Source organism: Fomitopsis serialis (assembly GCF_022376445.1).
Source record: "Fomitopsis serialis strain Sig1Antser10 chromosome Unknown B0H18scaffold_81, whole genome shotgun sequence".
In the NCBI taxonomy this organism is placed as follows: domain Eukaryota; kingdom Fungi; phylum Basidiomycota; class Agaricomycetes; order Polyporales; family Fomitopsidaceae; genus Fomitopsis; species Fomitopsis serialis.
In genome coordinates this window covers 123,371-139,488 of record NW_025955041.1, presented here as the reverse complement: position 1 = coordinate 139,488, position 16,118 = coordinate 123,371, and the positions used below count along the sequence as shown (strand labels likewise).

General features: G+C 56.8%; 7 protein-coding genes across 7 annotated transcripts; 1 reads left to right on the top strand and 6 right to left on the bottom strand.

The window, feature by feature from the left end:
- Positions 1-94: 94 nt before the first annotated feature.
- Positions 95-713, top strand: B0H18DRAFT_1029288 (uncharacterized protein; the record flags this gene model as incomplete). Its single annotated transcript, XM_048029973.1, has 2 exons — positions 95-457; positions 603-713. A coding segment is annotated over exon 1 (258 nt), but the record flags the coding sequence as incomplete, so codon positions are not given.
- Positions 714-1,965: 1,252 nt separating this feature from the next.
- On the bottom strand, positions 1,966-4,348 carry B0H18DRAFT_1029275 (uncharacterized protein). The gene is made up of 9 exons (XM_048029972.1): positions 4,186-4,348; positions 4,071-4,165; positions 3,638-3,738; positions 3,557-3,575; positions 3,330-3,499; positions 3,251-3,274; positions 2,657-3,196; positions 2,494-2,604; positions 1,966-2,436 (listed from the first exon to the last, which is right to left on the bottom strand). Exons 1-9 carry the CDS (start codon positions 4,238-4,240, stop codon positions 2,232-2,234), a joined length of 1,320 nt encoding a protein of 439 aa, XP_047889362.1. The 5' UTR covers positions 4,241-4,348; the 3' UTR covers positions 1,966-2,231.
- A 107-nt stretch (positions 4,349-4,455) lies between these two features.
- Positions 4,456-8,486, bottom strand: B0H18DRAFT_1029268 (kinase-like domain-containing protein). The gene is made up of 5 exons (XM_048029971.1): positions 8,018-8,486; positions 7,968-7,994; positions 7,858-7,899; positions 6,511-6,866; positions 4,456-6,447 (listed from the first exon to the last, which is right to left on the bottom strand). The coding sequence occupies exons 1-5, from the start codon at positions 8,155-8,157 to the stop codon at positions 4,883-4,885; spliced, it is 2,130 nt and encodes a 709-aa protein (XP_047889361.1). The 5' UTR covers positions 8,158-8,486; the 3' UTR covers positions 4,456-4,882.
- An 897-nt stretch (positions 8,487-9,383) lies between these two features.
- B0H18DRAFT_1213980 (ubiquinol-cytochrome c reductase iron-sulfur subunit) lies at positions 9,384-10,486 on the bottom strand (the record flags this gene model as incomplete). The annotated part of the gene is made up of 5 exons (XM_048036549.1): positions 9,384-9,480; positions 9,536-9,564; positions 9,619-9,653; positions 9,707-10,193; positions 10,252-10,486. 5 exons carry the CDS (start codon positions 10,484-10,486, stop codon positions 9,418-9,420), a joined length of 849 nt encoding a protein of 282 aa, XP_047889360.1. The 3' UTR covers positions 9,384-9,417.
- A 332-nt stretch (positions 10,487-10,818) lies between these two features.
- Positions 10,819-12,420, bottom strand: B0H18DRAFT_1122689 (PLC-like phosphodiesterase; the record flags this gene model as incomplete). Its single annotated transcript, XM_048034555.1, has 11 exons — positions 10,819-10,904; positions 10,961-11,024; positions 11,074-11,329; positions 11,386-11,426; positions 11,481-11,519; positions 11,573-11,639; positions 11,690-11,780; positions 11,837-11,942; positions 11,973-12,111; positions 12,170-12,225; positions 12,286-12,420. The coding sequence occupies 11 exons, from the start codon at positions 12,418-12,420 to the stop codon at positions 10,819-10,821; spliced, it is 1,080 nt and encodes a 359-aa protein (XP_047889359.1).
- Positions 12,421-13,803: 1,383 nt separating this feature from the next.
- B0H18DRAFT_1029244 (uncharacterized protein) lies at positions 13,804-14,440 on the bottom strand. The gene is made up of 4 exons (XM_048029970.1): positions 14,341-14,440; positions 14,260-14,290; positions 14,097-14,208; positions 13,804-14,048 (listed from the first exon to the last, which is right to left on the bottom strand). The coding sequence occupies exons 1-4, from the start codon at positions 14,392-14,394 to the stop codon at positions 13,937-13,939; spliced, it is 309 nt and encodes a 102-aa protein (XP_047889358.1). The 5' UTR covers positions 14,395-14,440; the 3' UTR covers positions 13,804-13,936.
- A 100-nt stretch (positions 14,441-14,540) lies between these two features.
- B0H18DRAFT_1029242 (uncharacterized protein) lies at positions 14,541-16,034 on the bottom strand. The gene is made up of 2 exons (XM_048029969.1): positions 14,978-16,034; positions 14,541-14,920 (listed from the first exon to the last, which is right to left on the bottom strand). The coding sequence occupies exons 1-2, from the start codon at positions 15,831-15,833 to the stop codon at positions 14,652-14,654; spliced, it is 1,125 nt and encodes a 374-aa protein (XP_047889357.1). The 5' UTR covers positions 15,834-16,034; the 3' UTR covers positions 14,541-14,651.
- Between the last annotated feature and the right edge of the window lie 84 nt (positions 16,035-16,118).

Below are 16,118 nucleotides of genomic sequence, written 5' to 3'. Positions count from 1 at the left end.
GCGCCAGCGCGGGGAAGATGGGGGGACGGAGAGGATTATAACGGGGAGGGAGAGGCCGCTGGTGTTACGCATCCTCGCTTGTCGCCGTCCGCCACAGGAGGGGCACAGATGGGATCGGCTATGTCGCGATCTCGCATCTGCCCGCCGCGCCAATCACGGCCCCCAGTGGCGCACCCCGCCCGCACCGTTTCTCCCCTTTCTGTCATCCCAGGGCCATCCTCATCCACTCTCCGCACCCAGACAAATCCACACTCCATGTCCGGCGGTCGCATTCGAATTCTGCCTGTGCCTTGCTCAGTCCGATCGTCGACGCGCGACACCTGGAGTCCGCCACAGCGCGGTACCGGTGGACAAGATCGCGCTATGCTGCAATAGGTCTAGGATACCTTATCGCCAGCGCACGAACGTGCAGAGGTCGGTCTGTGTCCGTCGGTCGTGTGGCGGTCCTGGACCGCCCTCCCAACGTCCAGTACATGTCAGCAAAATTGGCAACCACAGCCGCTGTGCTGACACACTGCCGACATTCGGAACTCACTTTACCTCACCCGCCCACGCTGTTCGTCTCTGCATGGCAGGAGTCTATTATTGCTCCGCGCTCAATCCGCGCTCGACCTTCTGCCACGCGTTGATTTGAGCCTAGAGACGTTCTCGGACCATCTGTCCTTTGAACCAAACTTCGAACTGTGAGTTTGTGGCTTTCACTTGCAGCAATACACAATCCATCCGCGCATGTCGGGATAATCGCGCTCCGGCGCAGCCTTGACAAGGGCGGATCCTCGTGCTTCCCCATTCACATTCCCGGCAACATGCAGCTTCCATCTGAATTGCATATGCCTGGAGTCATGTCAGCCGCTCGTCTCGCAACAAACTTTCCAGTGCCACAGCTCCAGGCTGCCTAGCAAGCACGATCCAGCACCCACGAGAGCGCAACCTTAACAGTTCCAGCCGCACCCTGCGAAACCCGGGCGCACGGGCCAACGGACAAGACCCGTGCGGCATGGACCGTGATCCCGTCATACACATCGATAAGTATGGCACTCTGTGCCCCAGATCCATCTCCCGCTTCCCAAGCTCAAATTCATTATTACGCTTCGGGATCCTGCGTCGCGGAACCGACGCTTCCCAAAACGTGCGGCTCAACGCGGGGGCCTGATTGCGAGCATCCGCAGCCCCTTGCTTGGCTTACCTCATGGTCACACTGGCAGCGCGTTTGGGCCTACGTACGACGCTCGTCGACGGAGCGACCGCAGCGCTGTACCCGTGAGCACACATTAATAACATTGTCCGAAGCTGCATGATCCGCGCAATCCGCACACGAAGCGCTGTACCTTACTACCTAAGCTATCCCGGGCGAATCTCGCTATCCTTCGACCCTCTCGTGACCACGGAAATAAAGCCAGGTACTGTATTGTGGTTGCGCTACCAACAGCGAGCAGCCCACCAAACAAGGCCAGAATGAGAACGTCCATACACATGGAGTGTCCAGGCTCACCATACTCCGAATCCGCACAATCATGCGATCAGCGTCGCCACTGCTTCTTAGCCCTGCTACTGATGTACTGTATCTCACTTCCCAGTCGCATGGATCCAGCATGGCCCGCACGAGGAATGGGCATACAGATCGTATTTGTGCCTTCGTGCACCCATTAGCGCGAGCAGCGGTACCCCAGAAAGGTTCAAGTTCGAGCGACAAAGCTCTACGCGTCTGATCTGTGACCCGTACCACACTCATCATCACCTCAGCGTCACCGCTCTTCGATCCTGCTGAGTGCTAGCGGCAACGGTGGACACTTGAGTATGTCAGTACGTACCTCAGTCCAAGACCGCGCGAACCGCACGAGGCTTGGAGCCACTTGGCATGACGAGGCGATCGCACCGGTGCACCGGCAGCCAGAGCCACAAAAAAGTTATGTACACACGAGAATTTCGCATATTCGCATTACCGCATATCGTCACCAGAGACGAGCACACATACGCAAGACGGCCCGGGTCAGCTAAGCTAGCAGGCGCAGTACAAAATCGTGGATGAGAATATGAGGGAGCACGGTCGCAGAGCTCGCTAGTAACGGCAAGGCTCGATTCAAGAGAAGGTAGATCTTGGGGACATCGACAGCACGAGTAGGGGCCACGGGACGAAGACCGCGCAGAGGGCGTCAAGAGCGCAAGAAAGCCACGCAAGACCAGGCCCTCCGGGACATCGCATAGTGATTTTATGTGAAGCTGAGTCGGTCCTACGGCCGCCTATAGGCCTCGTCCCGAGAACTGCGCGGAGGATAGTCTCTATCAGAGCCCCTAGAAGCAGCGCCATTCGCGTAACCGTTGCCTCCATAAGCCGCAGAAGAGCCCCCATTGTATGCTGCACCCGAGCTCCCTCGATAGGCGGCAGAGTCATAGGCACCAGAGGTCGACCGTGGGGGAGGGCTCTGAGAACGACGGCTGATGAAAGGGGAAACCATGTCAACACATATCACCCCACATCGCCTGGACACTTACCGAAACCTAGGTGGGCTAGCACCTCGAGGAGGATACTCTGCGTAGCGGGAGGATGCCGGCGGTGGTGATGCAGGCCTAGCGCGTGTCTCCGGAACAGGCGCCGAGTACTCCCTGCAGAAAACATGATTAACACAGAGCCAGTAAAGCAGACTAGACAACATACCGAGGAGGCCGTTCATACTCATCTCGAGAGCGAGGCGGCGGCGCACCAGGCGGCGTTCTGGGTCTCGCAGCAGGCGGCGGAGCACCAGATGCGTAGGCGTACCGGTCAGCAGGTGGTGGAGCTCTCCGATCGTAGCGGTCATAGTAATCACGAGGAGGCGGCGGAGGGTAGCCACGAGGAGGGTAGCCAGGAGGAACATCACCCTCAGGCGGATAGTAGCTAGGCCGAGAATCATAGCGAGGGGGCGGAGGTGGCAGAGACGGCAGAGGAGGCGGCCCTCTCGACCTGTAGTCATCGTAGTCGCGGGTCGAGCGCACAGGAGCCGGAGGGTAGTCACGGATGTCCCGAGGAGGTGGTGAGGGTGGTCGTCTATAGTCACGCCCTGGAATAGGTGGCGGAGGATAGTCATAGCCATAGCGAGCATCCCGGGGCGGGTAACGATAGTCATCCCTGTAGGGCGGGTAGTCACGGGGAGGTGGCAGGTAGTCCCGGGGTGGTTGGATGCGGTCAATTAAAGGCGCGTCCAGAGGTCGCCGTCCCCTGTAGATAATTGTTTCAACACGCAGCGATTTGATGAAGTGGTGTTTGACTCACGGTAGTGGTACGTTCGGACATTCTCTGGTGTAGGTGTTCATAGTCAGCAATGCCAGAATGCTAAGACGTGAAATAGTACCTGGCCCAGTGTCCCAACTGTCCGCATTTGAAGCAAGCGCCGGGATCGTTGCTGTACTTCGCTGTCCGGCCGCCGCCTCTTGATAACTCGACGCGGATCTTGTTGCCCATGAAATAACCTTCATGATACTTCGCTACGCTCTCTTCTGCAGCCTCGCGGTTGTCAAATTCCTTCATGAGCTTCAGTTAACGCCTTGACTACCCCGGATCTGACAAATATGTACGCACCACGAAGCCATAACCAACTCTATCGGCGAGGAAGAATCACGCGTGAGAATGAACAACCGAAAGTAATGCAGAGCAACTCACTTTAGCTCAATGTTCACAATGTTACCAATCTTTCCAAAGCAGCTCTCCAGGTCTTCCTTACGCGTATGTTCGGGCAGACCGCCGATGTAGACCTTGTTAGGCTGTGGGATGCAGGAGTTAACGATACCAGAATCAGACATCGCAGACATAGTGGCAGTGTGAAAGGTCGTGGTGTCAGTCGGCAAGAATGAGACCATGAGTATAAAAGCCAGACCGGAGCACAGCGGGCGATACGCTTGTCAAAGCAACAGGAAGGTAACCCGCCACATGATAGTCGCTCGGCGGAGTAACAAAGCCAACAAAGTTCCCGAAGCGCTTCAAGACAGGAGGCCTCGCTGTAAGCAGCTCACCGCAGCAAGACGCATAGGGGTCGCAAACACCTGGCAGCGCGGCGCACAAGGACAAAGGGACGGATAGTAGACCAGATAAGCACCTTGACCTGTTTCTCGCCACGGTCGGCAGATTCACGGTTGTTGGAATCGGTGTCCGCCCCGTCGCGGCGGGGCGTAGGTGGATAGTCTGCGCCGTCTGCGGCTGTGCAGGAGCACGGTCGTCAGCAGGAGGGTGCGCGCCATTGGCAGGCTCGTCGCTGGGAGAGGCCATTGGACATCGCGTGCCTGCTCGTCTGGGCCGCTGTGTTTGTCTTGCGCCGGCGCGGGTGCGCTTTCAGCTCGGGGGAGGCCGCCATGAGATGACGAGAGCAAGCGTATAGCGCCCGTCTTGCGAAGTAAAATCTGCCACCACCTTTTCGCCACCCGCTCGGCGCTTTCCGGCCTCTCCCGGCGCTCCCTCAAGCCAAACCGAGCTCAGAAATGACACATTACTATGCCTGCAGTCCTGTCGGCGGAACCGTTCGGGAAGAGAGCGAGATGAATGAAGTTGGCATGAGGTCTACGAACGTAATAGCTACAAAGAATTACAGGGGCACAATATAATCGAATAACCTATGCACCCTACTACCACAAGCCCTGAAGAAATCGTGGAAGAGGCGAAACGGGGTATGCGACTACAGTAGCGGGATTGCTGCATGAAACGAATCCAAGAGACATGTCTAGAGTCTATGGAATGGATGTGGGACGGGGCGAGGTGTCGCATGGGGGAGTCGCATGAGGGAAGTGAACTAAAGTAACGCAAAGAGAAAAGCGATGTTATGCACAGCAAAGAGAGATTGTACGACGAGTGATTAATGAGGGCCGGCGACGGCACCGGTCCACGACAGTCAAGATAATTTACCATCAGTCATACCTAAGATAGTGGTTGGTGCGGATGTTTCACGCATCCCGCAGTCCGCGCGGCGGAAGTGCGTGCACAGAACGCGCCGTGTGGCGGGGCGGCGGTGCTAGCGGTGATCGCAATCACCAATCCTGCAGCTCCGAGCTCGCTGCGTCGACCTCGAGCCACTTGTGGTTCTTCATATCCCGCGCATGTTTCCGTTTGCGGTAGTCGACGACAAGCATGGGCTCGAGGAACTCGCGGAGCGCATCGGTGTCCTCGTCGTTCCACAGGTACTTCTCTATCATGACGCGTTTGAGAGGCCAGGGCTTCAAGCTCCGGATGTACCGCAGCGCGCCTATCATACGTGTAGCAAGTTAGCTCGCGGTCGAAACACACAAGAGACCACGACCGTGGATCGTGGAATGGAGAGCGGCAAGGCATAACAGGCCCGGTCGCCGAAAAGGCGCACAGCAGCGGCGCCCATACAGCCAAATCCGGAGAGCTCCCTGCGAATTTAAATAGACACTCACCAGTGCTATCGAAAAGCTCGCGACTGAACCTCCCGCCGAACTTCACCTCCGAACTGAAGTCACCCAGCAGCTCGATGATTTGCGCCATATGGTCGTCATCTTTGCCAAAGACGCCTCCCTGTGCCTGCGGGTCGAAGAGGTACTCTGCGGTGAGCAACTCGAAGATAACGCATGCCGCGCTCCAGACGTCGGCCGTGTGGTTCCAGTCGGTGCGTCCCAATATCACCTCTGGCGAGCGGTACTGGCGAGTTTGGATGTCTTCCGTATAATGTCTGTGGCTAGGTGTCGCATTGCCTAGATCGGCGATCTTGATGGATATTGGAGGAGGAAGAGGTGAAGGTGGTGGCGGTGAGGGCGGGCCGTGACTTGAGTGGGAGGAGGAGGCATGTGGCGAGGACGGTTCATGAGTAGGAGAGGAGGGGCGAGGCGGTGACGCGGGACGGGTGTTGATGGTGAGGTTATGAGGGGCGGTCTGGGACAGGAGTGACGGTCCTGTCGAAAGTTTGATCGACTGCGGCTGCGTGTTTGGCACCACTGGCTCGACCTTCTGCTCTACAGGCGAGTCCTGACACACATCCGCGAATAGGCAGCCATTATACGAACGTGTCACGATCGACAGCCTGTTGACCTCGCTCGTGACCACGCTCACAATCGGTGGTAATGGGTCATGGCCAAATGATGTCGACAGCGTCGACGGCAGCGGAATGGAGTCCGCGCTCCCAGTCGAGCCGTCCGACAACTCTGGCGTCGACAGCGTCGACTCGCCTGAGTCCTGCTTGCCCTTACCCTTCTTGTCCAGCAAGCTTTGGACACTCTGCATGCTGGCCAATCTCGACAGCTTCTGCAGACCCTTCGGTAAGCTTCGACTCGAGCTAGCCGACGTGGGGCTCATGAGCGGCTGCGAGTCGAATATCTGCACATGACGGTCGCGCCCCGCTTGCCGTGGGATTGTGACGCCAGTCCGGTTGAGCTGCTTCGTTGGCACGCCCACCTTGCGGGATGTTGGCGAAGGTGAGGTCGATAACTCCGCTTGGATATGCGCTTCGACGTCCGGAATGGAAATCACTGGATTCGCAATAACAGGTGAGCAATGTGCGAGGTCACGCCATGTTGCTCATGTCTACGCACTGATGTTCTCTGGCTTGATATCGGTATGCACGAGGTCACATTCATCGTGCAGGTACTCCAAGCCTAGTAATATCTGCTTCGCGATGACTTTCACAAGCGCAGGTGACACGCCAGTCTTCTTGTGGCGTTCGATGAGCGCAAGTAGGTTCTCGCCCAGTGGTTCGAAGACGATGCATACATGCACGCCCTCGGGACCAGGTTGTTGAAACGAATCAAAAAACGAGACTACAAATTCCCGCCCAGGATGGTCGGGAGTCTCGTCCCGCACTTGGTTGAGAAGCTTAATTTCGTCGCGGGCTGTCTCAGCGTAGCGCCCCGCAGATTTGACTACCTTGAGAGCAGAGTGGCGTTTGGCACTGTGAAGAGGGCCTGCGTCAGCGATCGGTCACGGACGAGTATTATGACAACATCAGCGTGCCGCTGTACGTGCGAAGACGCCACCACCCAATGAACGACAGCACCGCATATATTTCGCAACAACATCGTGAGACATAGCTGCGGTGTCTGTGAAAATGCATGCAGATTGCCTTTGCGTCCGAGAAGCCATCCGGTCTTATAATCCCTACGACGTGATTGGTACAGGAGGCCCTTCAATCACCTGCCACCTGCCTATCAACGACCGCAAAGTCGACCGTGCTACCCCTCTGGCAATCACCGATCACGGACAACATAGAGTCAGACGACTAGTAGACCGCGACCAGAGCCTCGATTGAGAAGCTGATCGGATCGAATCTGACGAACTAACCGCCATGCAGCATCCGGAACTATGACGGTCGCCAGAGAATGTGAGGTTCAAACCTGCTGTCCTGCTCGTCGCTCTTGCTATGGCATATACAGGATTGGTAACATACGATAGTACGAAGCGCATATAGTAAGACGGATGCTACCAGACAGAGCCTGAGCTCTGGCTGCCCTACCAAAGTCCAATGCAATCGTTGGACCGCCGTCGTCTACCAATGGCTGGATGGCCACTGGTTCCGAGGAGTCTAACGGCTTGCATCTGCAATGGCAGACAAACATGCATCGTTGTCATACCCGGAGATCAGCGGGGTGGATCGGGAGCTTATGACGCTCATCGGTAATGTTGAGCAAGAAATACAGCAGGCGGGGAGGCAAACGAGAATAATAATAGGACTGAAGGCAATCATGCTGGTGACACGACACAAGCCTCCAGCAGTGTGCCAGGCGTTTTGAGGCAACTATGAACGCTCGCGTGATCCCCGGGGACGAGTAGCACAAGCAGGACGCAGCGATAGTATGAGCAATACCCACACAAGCCAGACAGAGGCAAAAGAACGCACGATGGAGGAGCGGTGGCGTGAAATGAGAAGTTGTGAAGAGACTCACACTGTGTCCTTCACGAGCCAGACCGTCGAGAAATGTCCCCATCTGATCGTGCGATCATAGTGTCAGCGCGTCCATGGCACAATTTCACCAAGAATGGCTCGGGAACGCACCCAAGCTTCCTCAACACGATATATCGGCTGTCCTTGAACGTATCGCCAACCTTAACCGGGAGTATCCGCCAGCGTTGTAGTCCGCGGGAGACTCCTCGTCCTTGGAATGTGCATCGGCGACGGGGACGATCTTGGGGCCAGCGGGGGTGACGATGTACTCGTATGTTGCGCAGGGCTGCTTGGGAGCCATAGACCGGAATGGGAGGAGGAGGAAAGCAGGGGACGGACGATGATACGAACGTCCACCTCTGCCCCGAGCCGGAGCAGCTTATCGCAGACACGGGCGGCACACGCTCGAGGCGCGGCCCGGCTTCGACAGACGCCTCGCCACATCGAGTCACGGCCAGCCAATCACAGCCCGCCAATTTAGGTTTGTAACACGCTGTGACGCCGATAAGATAACACATGCACTGCTCGATCACGATCCGTCGCTCAGATCGGGAACTCCCGCGCCGCGCCGCAGCCCGCCACAGCCACCGCACTGGGCCCCGACGCTCCTCCCGCCCGCCGCCTCTACCTACTCCCGCACAAAATGGAGGAAAAAAAAAATTTATTGAGGATGCCAGAGCCCGCTGTAGTCACGCACCTGCATAGTCTATTTCGAGGCAGCGTTCCGAGGACAACATCGATGATGAGGCTCCATCCATCGCAGAGCCAGTCCATCGCTCCGAACGCCCTGCGGCTCACCAGTGCCTATCATGTTCATCACCGAGGAGTTCCACGAGAGCCTCTCCACTCGGGGTAGCGTCTGCAAATACACGCCCGCATGGACGGCTCATCTTTGCAAAGCCTCCGACTGAATGGCATGCCGCTATAACTGCGTCAACGTCCAATGAGCATTGACCAACGTAGACACTCCTGGAAAACTCGACAATCCCGAAGGCCTTGGTACGTACGTGATGCTGATCGGCAGTGGGTTGAGAAGGGTCAAGTGTGAAAACTCGGAAGTCGGCCCTCCGTCTCTCGTGGGGTGCCATGACCCAGTGATGGAGACTACTCCGACTTGTAAGTCACAGAACTGTGGACATAGGAGAAATAGGACCGGGATAGCAGAACAGGGTGAGGGCTAACATGACAGAGAAGCTGGAGGCTTTCATCGCAACTGAGGTCCTGTGCTTTGCATGACGTCGATCCAAGTCCAAGAACCAGGGTGAGGACGTCCCGGAACTACAGAACATGACCCTACCTACAGACCAGACCCGCCTCGGCATCAGACTAAAGAAATTCCGTAAAATGAAGCGCAGAAGCAAGAACGCACTTCTTCATGATGTCAATTGCGAGCGCATCCCGAAGAAACAGGCATTCACAAATGAACTCAGCACAAAAAACGCAGCTGAGCCTTGAACATCACTCGTGTACCGTCCGTATGAACGTGCCGAAAGTTCATCGTCACAATGATAAGACATCCCATTATATGCTTTAGGCTGCATTCTACGGACCGCAACATCTATCAACCAACTACAAGCAGGTTGCTCGTCTCGTCGAAGTCGTAAACGGGCACCTCGAGGTTGGTCTGCAAAAGAAGTCAGAGGGCGTCACAAGGATGATGAAAAGAACTTTATGCTCACGGGAGCAGGGCCCTTGCGTACACGGCCAGCTACACGGGACAGATCAGCAACAACGGCTAAAGAACCCAGGAGTCCAGACTCACAGATGTCGTAATGAGAACCGTGGCACGGGCAGAACCTGTGTACAGGGGTAGTCATGAGCAGAGCGAGTGACCGGTACCACCAGCGCACGCACCATCCACCGAAGTCACCAGCCTCGCCAATGGGGACACACCCAGGTGCGTGCAGACACCCACCATGATCAGCCACTCCGGCTTCTTCGTCCTGGCCTCGTCGCTCTGGGGGTCACGGAGCGACTTCCAGTCGGTCGCGCGCGCCTCCTGGACCTCGTCCGACGTGCGATGGCGGATGAAGACGGGCTTGCCGCGCCACTTGATGATGACGTTCTTGCCCTCGGGGATGGTCGCCAGATCAATCTCGACCTTCGCCATCGCGAGGACGTCCGCGGACGCGGCCATCGTCGCGAGGAACTCCGTCACGGTCGACTTTGCGACGGACGCGGAGAGCAGGCCCATGCCGCCGATCATCATGTACGCGACACCGCGGTTCGTCGAGTCCGACTTCGCCTCATAGTGCGAGAAGTCGGGTACCTGCGGCTCGACCTTGGCGGGCACGGTCGAGTGCATCAGGCGCCTCTGGAAAGCACCTGTGCTGGGGACTGCAATGCAAGTAAAATGGTCAGTACGGAGGTTACCGGCCTGCAAATTGACACATACCGTTCGCAAAGCTCTTCGAGACCAACCCGGCAGACGAGCTAGTGGATACACCGCCCGCCCACTTAGGAGGGACATCCGAGCGAGGGCCAGCAGCGCCGTGCCCGTGCGCATGTCCGTGACCGGCAGGCTCGCGGACATTGAGGTTAAGGTAGGACGCGGCCGGCACGCCAGACGCGAGGGTGCGACAAGTGGGGGGCAAATTTACAGCCTTTTTGGCGAGCTGGATAGCGGCCATGGCGAAGACAGAGCGGATGCTCGACGCTGCTGGCGGTGACGACGAGGAAACAGAGGGAGTTTGTACAGGCGCTCGTAACCCCGGGTATGCCATTCCCGATCTTCCCCGACGCAGGCGCTTGCGGCTTTTGAGCGGCTACCAGCCAGTAGGAACGCGTACATTTCCGAGTCAAGGCGACAGTACGAATGGTTCGCCGACATTTCTGTACCGTGAGATCCAATTATTGCATGAGTATATCGTATGTGGTACAAGTAATAGTCTATTGAGATATGCTAGCTCGTCATGTCTACGTGATGGTCTATACGTGCTGCGCTGCCTCGCCAGATGCTCCTTCAAACACGACAATACCGGTGCTTAGGATATGTGGGTGCAGACGGGTATCCGTACTGCTTAGTCAAACGTCGAACGACGTCGGGATCTGAAAATGATAGTCAGTTGGCGAGAGTCGCAGGGCCAAGGTCGATACACACGTACAGTCTGTGATAATACCATCGACCTTCCAGGCAAGCATCTGCTCGACGATGTTCAAGCGGTTCACCTACTTTACGGATGAGCAAACTGTCACACGAACTGTAGTGCACACGTACCGTCCATACTTTCACACTGATATCGAGCTTGTGCGCTTCGTCGACCATCTCCTTCGTGGTGAAGGTTGCGTAGTCCTCCATCGCCGGATCCAATGCGGGGCTGAAGAAAGACCTCGCCGACGGCGACAGTATATCCGCGTCTATCGAGCGAGCGGCCTGGGCAACCCGATGTCCGATGGTGGGACCGGGGAAAGAATCGAGTCTCAAGCCAGCTAGCCACGGGGTCGTGCTGTTGTCCGGCATCCACGCAGTGTCGCTGTAGCGCGTGAATCCATCGTGAGCGAAGTTCATTGATACGCAGATATGACGTACTCGTCAATGAGCGCTGAGGTTGGAATCTCGGGATCCAGCGCCTGAAGGCATTGTCAGCGAGGGTTCATAAGTACGTACACTGAAGGTATCCTGACCTTCATGGCAATCAGTGTCCTCCAGTCGAAGCTCTGGTACTGGATGTGCCCAGGTGTCAGATAGTGCCGCGGAGACGGCGTGAGATACTTACGGTAATTTGAGACGCGTACGCGCTCGCAGAGAACAGCGCATGCTGCCTCTTCACGAATCCTCCACGCCTAACGTCTGGTTAGGGTACTGCGGATTGATCTTCGACTCGATGTTCCACAAGATCTTGTGCTCCGGATCCGCGCAGTCGACAAAGTCGAACACCTCCTGCATCGTCGATATGCGTGTACCCGGGTACGTCAATTGCATTGCTGTCCGAGCCATGGAGGTTCGCGTCAAGCAATTATGCGGGGGGCAAGACCCTTACGATAGCCGTCCTGCCGCTTCGAGCCACAGTCGAGCGTCTTGAGCTGCGCGAGCGTGAGGTTCGCGATGTACTTCCCGACGTATGGGAAGTCGGGGTCATTCGGGAACTGGATGACGATTCAGACTACCGTAGCGACAAGTAGCTGGGCGACGTACGGCAGGCACAGTGTCAACGCACTTCTCCGGGACAATGTTCTCGTCGTGCCAGACCACGACATGGCCTCTTTGGTGATACCGTTGTCTAGCTCGAGGGTGGCAGCACCATCGATGAGACCCCTGTTCATAGAACTGTCAGCGATCATGACCCTCGCGTGTCCCCGACTCCGTGACCTACCAAGCGAAGCTCGGAAGACTGTTCTCGACCGTGTTGCCTCTTCCGCCGCGGTGCGCCTACAAGACGAGGTCGCGTATTCAATACGTAAAACCCCCCGCAATCACGATGACTATCACGCACTTGTACATCATAGAACCGGCGATGGCCTGCAGTGCCGGGGCAGCGAGTGGCTGCTGCACGGGGGCGGGTGAGGCGAGAATAGATAGGATCTGACTCGCAAAATTCGCCAGCACAGAGACGGGGGCAAGCATGGCTGCGGTAGTGGAGGGTAGTGGGGAGAGACGGTGACTCTAGGGGGGATGTTGTCGGACATCCTCGATATCAAGTAACGCGTCTCGGCATACGGCGTTCGGACACAGACCAACGTTGAACGTGAACACGTTCGACGAGCGGACGCTACCGGGGAATGGAGCGTGCGTGTGTACGTCACGAACGTTCATCGTCGCATCTCCGATCCGGGACGCGGATGCGCCGAGAAAGGCAGGCGACGTGCCAAACAGGGAAACGAGTTGTCCAGCCGGCGGACCAGAGACGATGGGCTTGGGCCACGGTCAATCAGCAGCTCGAACGTGCTTCCTGTGAAGCAACTCTGTCAGCTCCGGAAAGTTCCCGCCAGCGCGGGACCCATCCAGAGTTGTACCGCGCGACGGATATAGCCCTGTTCTTGCACTGGATGCTGGTGACGTGAGACGCTGCCGCTGACGTCTGCGCAGAACCCGAGCCCGCTCGGAGGTAAATGAAGCCTAAGGTTATCATTATCACCGGAAGTTCGCGATAAGCTGGGAGAGGCCTGTGAGAAGCCGCGGTTTACCATTACACCTACCACATCGGCAACTGCCCCCTGCCGTACCAGTTCGGCATGATTCAAGACAAAAACGGGAACGCTCTCGCAAACGTAGTGGGGTATTGCATCTACAGAGGTCAGTAGTATTAAGTTTGATTGAACATGATGAACCTGTTGGACCCGGAAGTCAAGGATCGTCAATAGTCATGTCGTCGCAACACGAGGTTTGAGGCCGAGGTGCAGGCCCTCGGAGGCTCTTATGGACATCTTCTGGAAGCACGGATCCTAGGTAGACGCATCCCGATCCACGTAGCATTCTAGCGGTCGATACCCCAGACGCTGCGCCGGGCACAACCTTGAAGTTTCATTCGTTGCACATCAGGAGTGATGTAAAGACCATGCTTGGTGGTCGTCGTGGCTATCATGTTCACGAGGGAGTAACGCAATTGTGTTACGCCGTTGCATATGCTTGTGATATGTCCTTGCATGGATCCAGAGAGGAAGCAATTGTATGGCTTCGCTTTGGAGCGACGGTGGCGATGTAGTATAGGCCTCATCTATACAGAGTTTGGCAATACGTCACCCAACCTGGCCGTAGTCAGTCACGGCCAGTCAGTCTTAAACGAAAAGAACGACGGACCATTTCATGCACCATTGCAGGTAGCCATGGCTCGTGTGACGACGCAGCAACGAGTTAAGTCTTGCGATAGTGAAATGGACTAGATGCCGAGATACACACAACGGACTGCAGACGCTGAGATGCTCCCTTTCACACGGAAATCGGGATGTCAAGTTCCCAAATGCTGTATCAGGCTCAGTCTTCACCTCGTTTGGCAATACGGGATGTATGACACCGAGATCGCCCTGAGTGCACATGGAGATGTTCCGCGTAAGGGAGGAGTATAACCCAGAAGACTCGTGGGGCTAAGCATGTGCCGAGGCTGCATCCTTGCCTAGACATGACGAGGCCCAATAGGAAGCGGCTAGGACGACGATGCCTTACTGGCATCGTGAGGATCATTCTTGGTTGTCGAGGCTTTTGAGTCTACGTTACTCAGTCCTAAGTTCTTCCACTCGTCCTTGTCCATCAACCCACTGCAGCCAGTCAGACACAGCGGATTACAGAAAGGAAGGACGACGCACTGATTCATCCGACAGTCCAGGTAGTCACGATTGAGGTGACGACATGGCGACGAATTGCTGGCGCTTTTGCGCAGACAGTCAAGATATTGCGTCATGTAATCCTTACATTCACCTGAATGCTGTTCGTCAGGTCCGTAGGCATCGCGGGACAGGAGGCTCTCACCATAATGGTCGAGTGGGAACGACCCTCTGTCCTTCAAACAGGTCAGACAAACGTGTTAGATGGTGTACAACGATGCATTACAGGTGGTGTTGCTTGAAAGCTGCCAGAGATGCTCGGAGGTCGTCCAAAAGACATGGTCGCTCGAACCTCGAAGTGGGCGTGCTGAGGAAGCGACGCCAAGCGCCGGGTGAGTCCGCGCAGGTCCGCGCCCTGGTCAGTGGCTGGCCGCCTCGACGCCACAATTGCCGCCGACGAGAGACCTGCCGTATATGGAGAATTCCGAATTGACTAGTCGGAAAGAAGGCAATTCGGAATTCGATAGCGTACAGTATATAGCGTCGGCACGAAGAGATGGCGAGCACTGTCCTCTCGCCCCACACCCTGCGCAACGTTCACAAAGTGTGTCCCCCGCTGCCCTCGCCCGCGGACCGGTCTGTTAGATCTAGCTGGCTACTACTCGCACTCGCGGAGGTCCCCACTTCCCCGCCTGCTGCCGCCTGGGCGTTCTGCTTGCTCTTCAGCATGACAATCTCCTTCAGCCACCCGTTCTCCCGCCGCAACTCGGCAGCCTCCACCTCGAGCTCCTGCACGCGACTGGACAGGTCCGAGATGGTGCGCTCAAGGTTGAGCGACCATTGCTTCTTCTTGATCCTGAAGCGCGCTTTGGGTGCGGCGTGCGTCTTAGCTTGGAATACTGACGGACCGAGGTGAACCTTACCAGAAGCTGCCGTATTTCGTCTCCGTTTGTCCTCCGCAATCACCACCGGGTCTTCCGGTACTTCCACCTGCTGTGGCGGGGACGGCGCGCCCGTTGAAGAAGACGCGGGAGACGCGTCCGCTTGGTTGGATTGCGACGGAGAGAATGGATTCGGGGTCGCGTCCCATGGAGATTGGGGTTGTGAGGTCCGGCGTGGATCTGGCTGAGAGTGCGGCTGCGGCTGGGATTCCGCTTGTTGTTGCTGCTGCATGAACGGTACATGGTGAGACGTCGGTTGCATCGGCTGGCTGTACTGATTCTGCTGCATCTGGTACATCAATTGCAGCCAGGGGAGCGCGGCGAGGAATGCGTTTGTTGGGTTCTGCCCCATGGTAGGTGCCGGCATGTTTGGCATGTTGGATAGGTTGGGCATGTTAGGTAGGTTGGGCATGTTGGGTAGGTTGGGCATGTTGGGTAGGTTGGGCATGTTAGACATGCTCGGGACGTTGGGCATGTTCGGCACTGTGGGCGGGGGCGTCGGCATGGAATGAGAGGATGCGGCGTTAAAGGAGGATTGTTGCTGGAAGGCGAGTAGGGCTCTCAGGAAGGCGGCGTCGTCGTAGCCCTGCGCTGAGGTCGCCTGCTGCTCGGCGAAGGGATTGAATGTGGAGAGGAAGTCGAACTCAAACGGGTCTGCCAAATGTGTGTCGGGTACCGCCGTTGCTCCCATCAACGGGGTGTTCTCACTTGGCCTACTAGGCCCGGAGGTGTGTGCGTACGACGGACCAGGTTGACTGATGGACCGCACCCGCCGTCGTTCCGCCGCGGAGCTGGTGGTCGCCTGCGTATCTTGTGCTGGCGTGTGTCTGCGATCCATGGGTGGAGACAAGCTGAAGGGTCTTGAATGCGCGCCCTAGCTACTCCCGTCCATTCATTTGCAACCCCGTCCTTCGATAGCGACATACCTCATCATTATTCCTACATAGTTCTTCTGATTTCAATTACTGCAACGTGTATGCTTCGCCGTAGGCGTCAGAGACGGTGGTCACGGAGGGTCCGCCCGGTGTGCGCAATGCACGCTGAGGATTGCGCCAGAGACGCGTGCGCGCGTCCTAATGAGATCACATGACCACGACGCGTCTTGCTAGATTAGGTAAGCCAG

Coding starts and splice junctions, on each gene's coding strand:
- B0H18DRAFT_1029275 (XM_048029972.1), bottom strand. CDS start 4,240: ATGGCCTCTCCCAGCGACGAGCCTGCCAATGGCGCGCACCCTCCTGCT. Junction 3,275..3,329: donor CAGTTGGGACACTGGGCCAG/GTACTATTTCAC, acceptor CACCTACACCAG/AGAATGTCCGAACGTACCAC. Junction 2,605..2,656: donor GAGTATGAACGGCCTCCTCG/GTATGTTGTCTA, acceptor TGTTTTCTGCAG/GGAGTACTCGGCGCCTGTTC.
- B0H18DRAFT_1029268 (XM_048029971.1), bottom strand. CDS start 8,157: ATGGCTCCCAAGCAGCCCTGCGCAACATACGAGTACATCGTCACCCCC. Junction 7,900..7,967: donor ATCGTGTTGAGGAAGCTTGG/GTGCGTTCCCGA, acceptor TCGCACGATCAG/ATGGGGACATTTCTCGACGG. Junction 6,448..6,510: donor TATCAAGCCAGAGAACATCA/GTGCGTAGACAT, acceptor TTGCGAATCCAG/TGATTTCCATTCCGGACGTC.
- B0H18DRAFT_1029244 (XM_048029970.1), bottom strand. CDS start 14,394: ATGTCTTTTGGACGACCTCCGAGCATCTCTGGCAGCTTTCAAGCAACA. Junction 14,209..14,259: donor GTTCCCACTCGACCATTATG/GTGAGAGCCTCC, acceptor AACAGCATTCAG/GTGAATGTAAGGATTACATG. Junction 14,049..14,096: donor CTGGACTGTCGGATGAATCA/GTGCGTCGTCCT, acceptor GACTGGCTGCAG/TGGGTTGATGGACAAGGACG.
- B0H18DRAFT_1029242 (XM_048029969.1), bottom strand. CDS start 15,833: ATGGATCGCAGACACACGCCAGCACAAGATACGCAGGCGACCACCAGC. Junction 14,921..14,977: donor ACGAAATACGGCAGCTTCTG/GTAAGGTTCACC, acceptor CCGCACCCAAAG/CGCGCTTCAGGATCAAGAAG.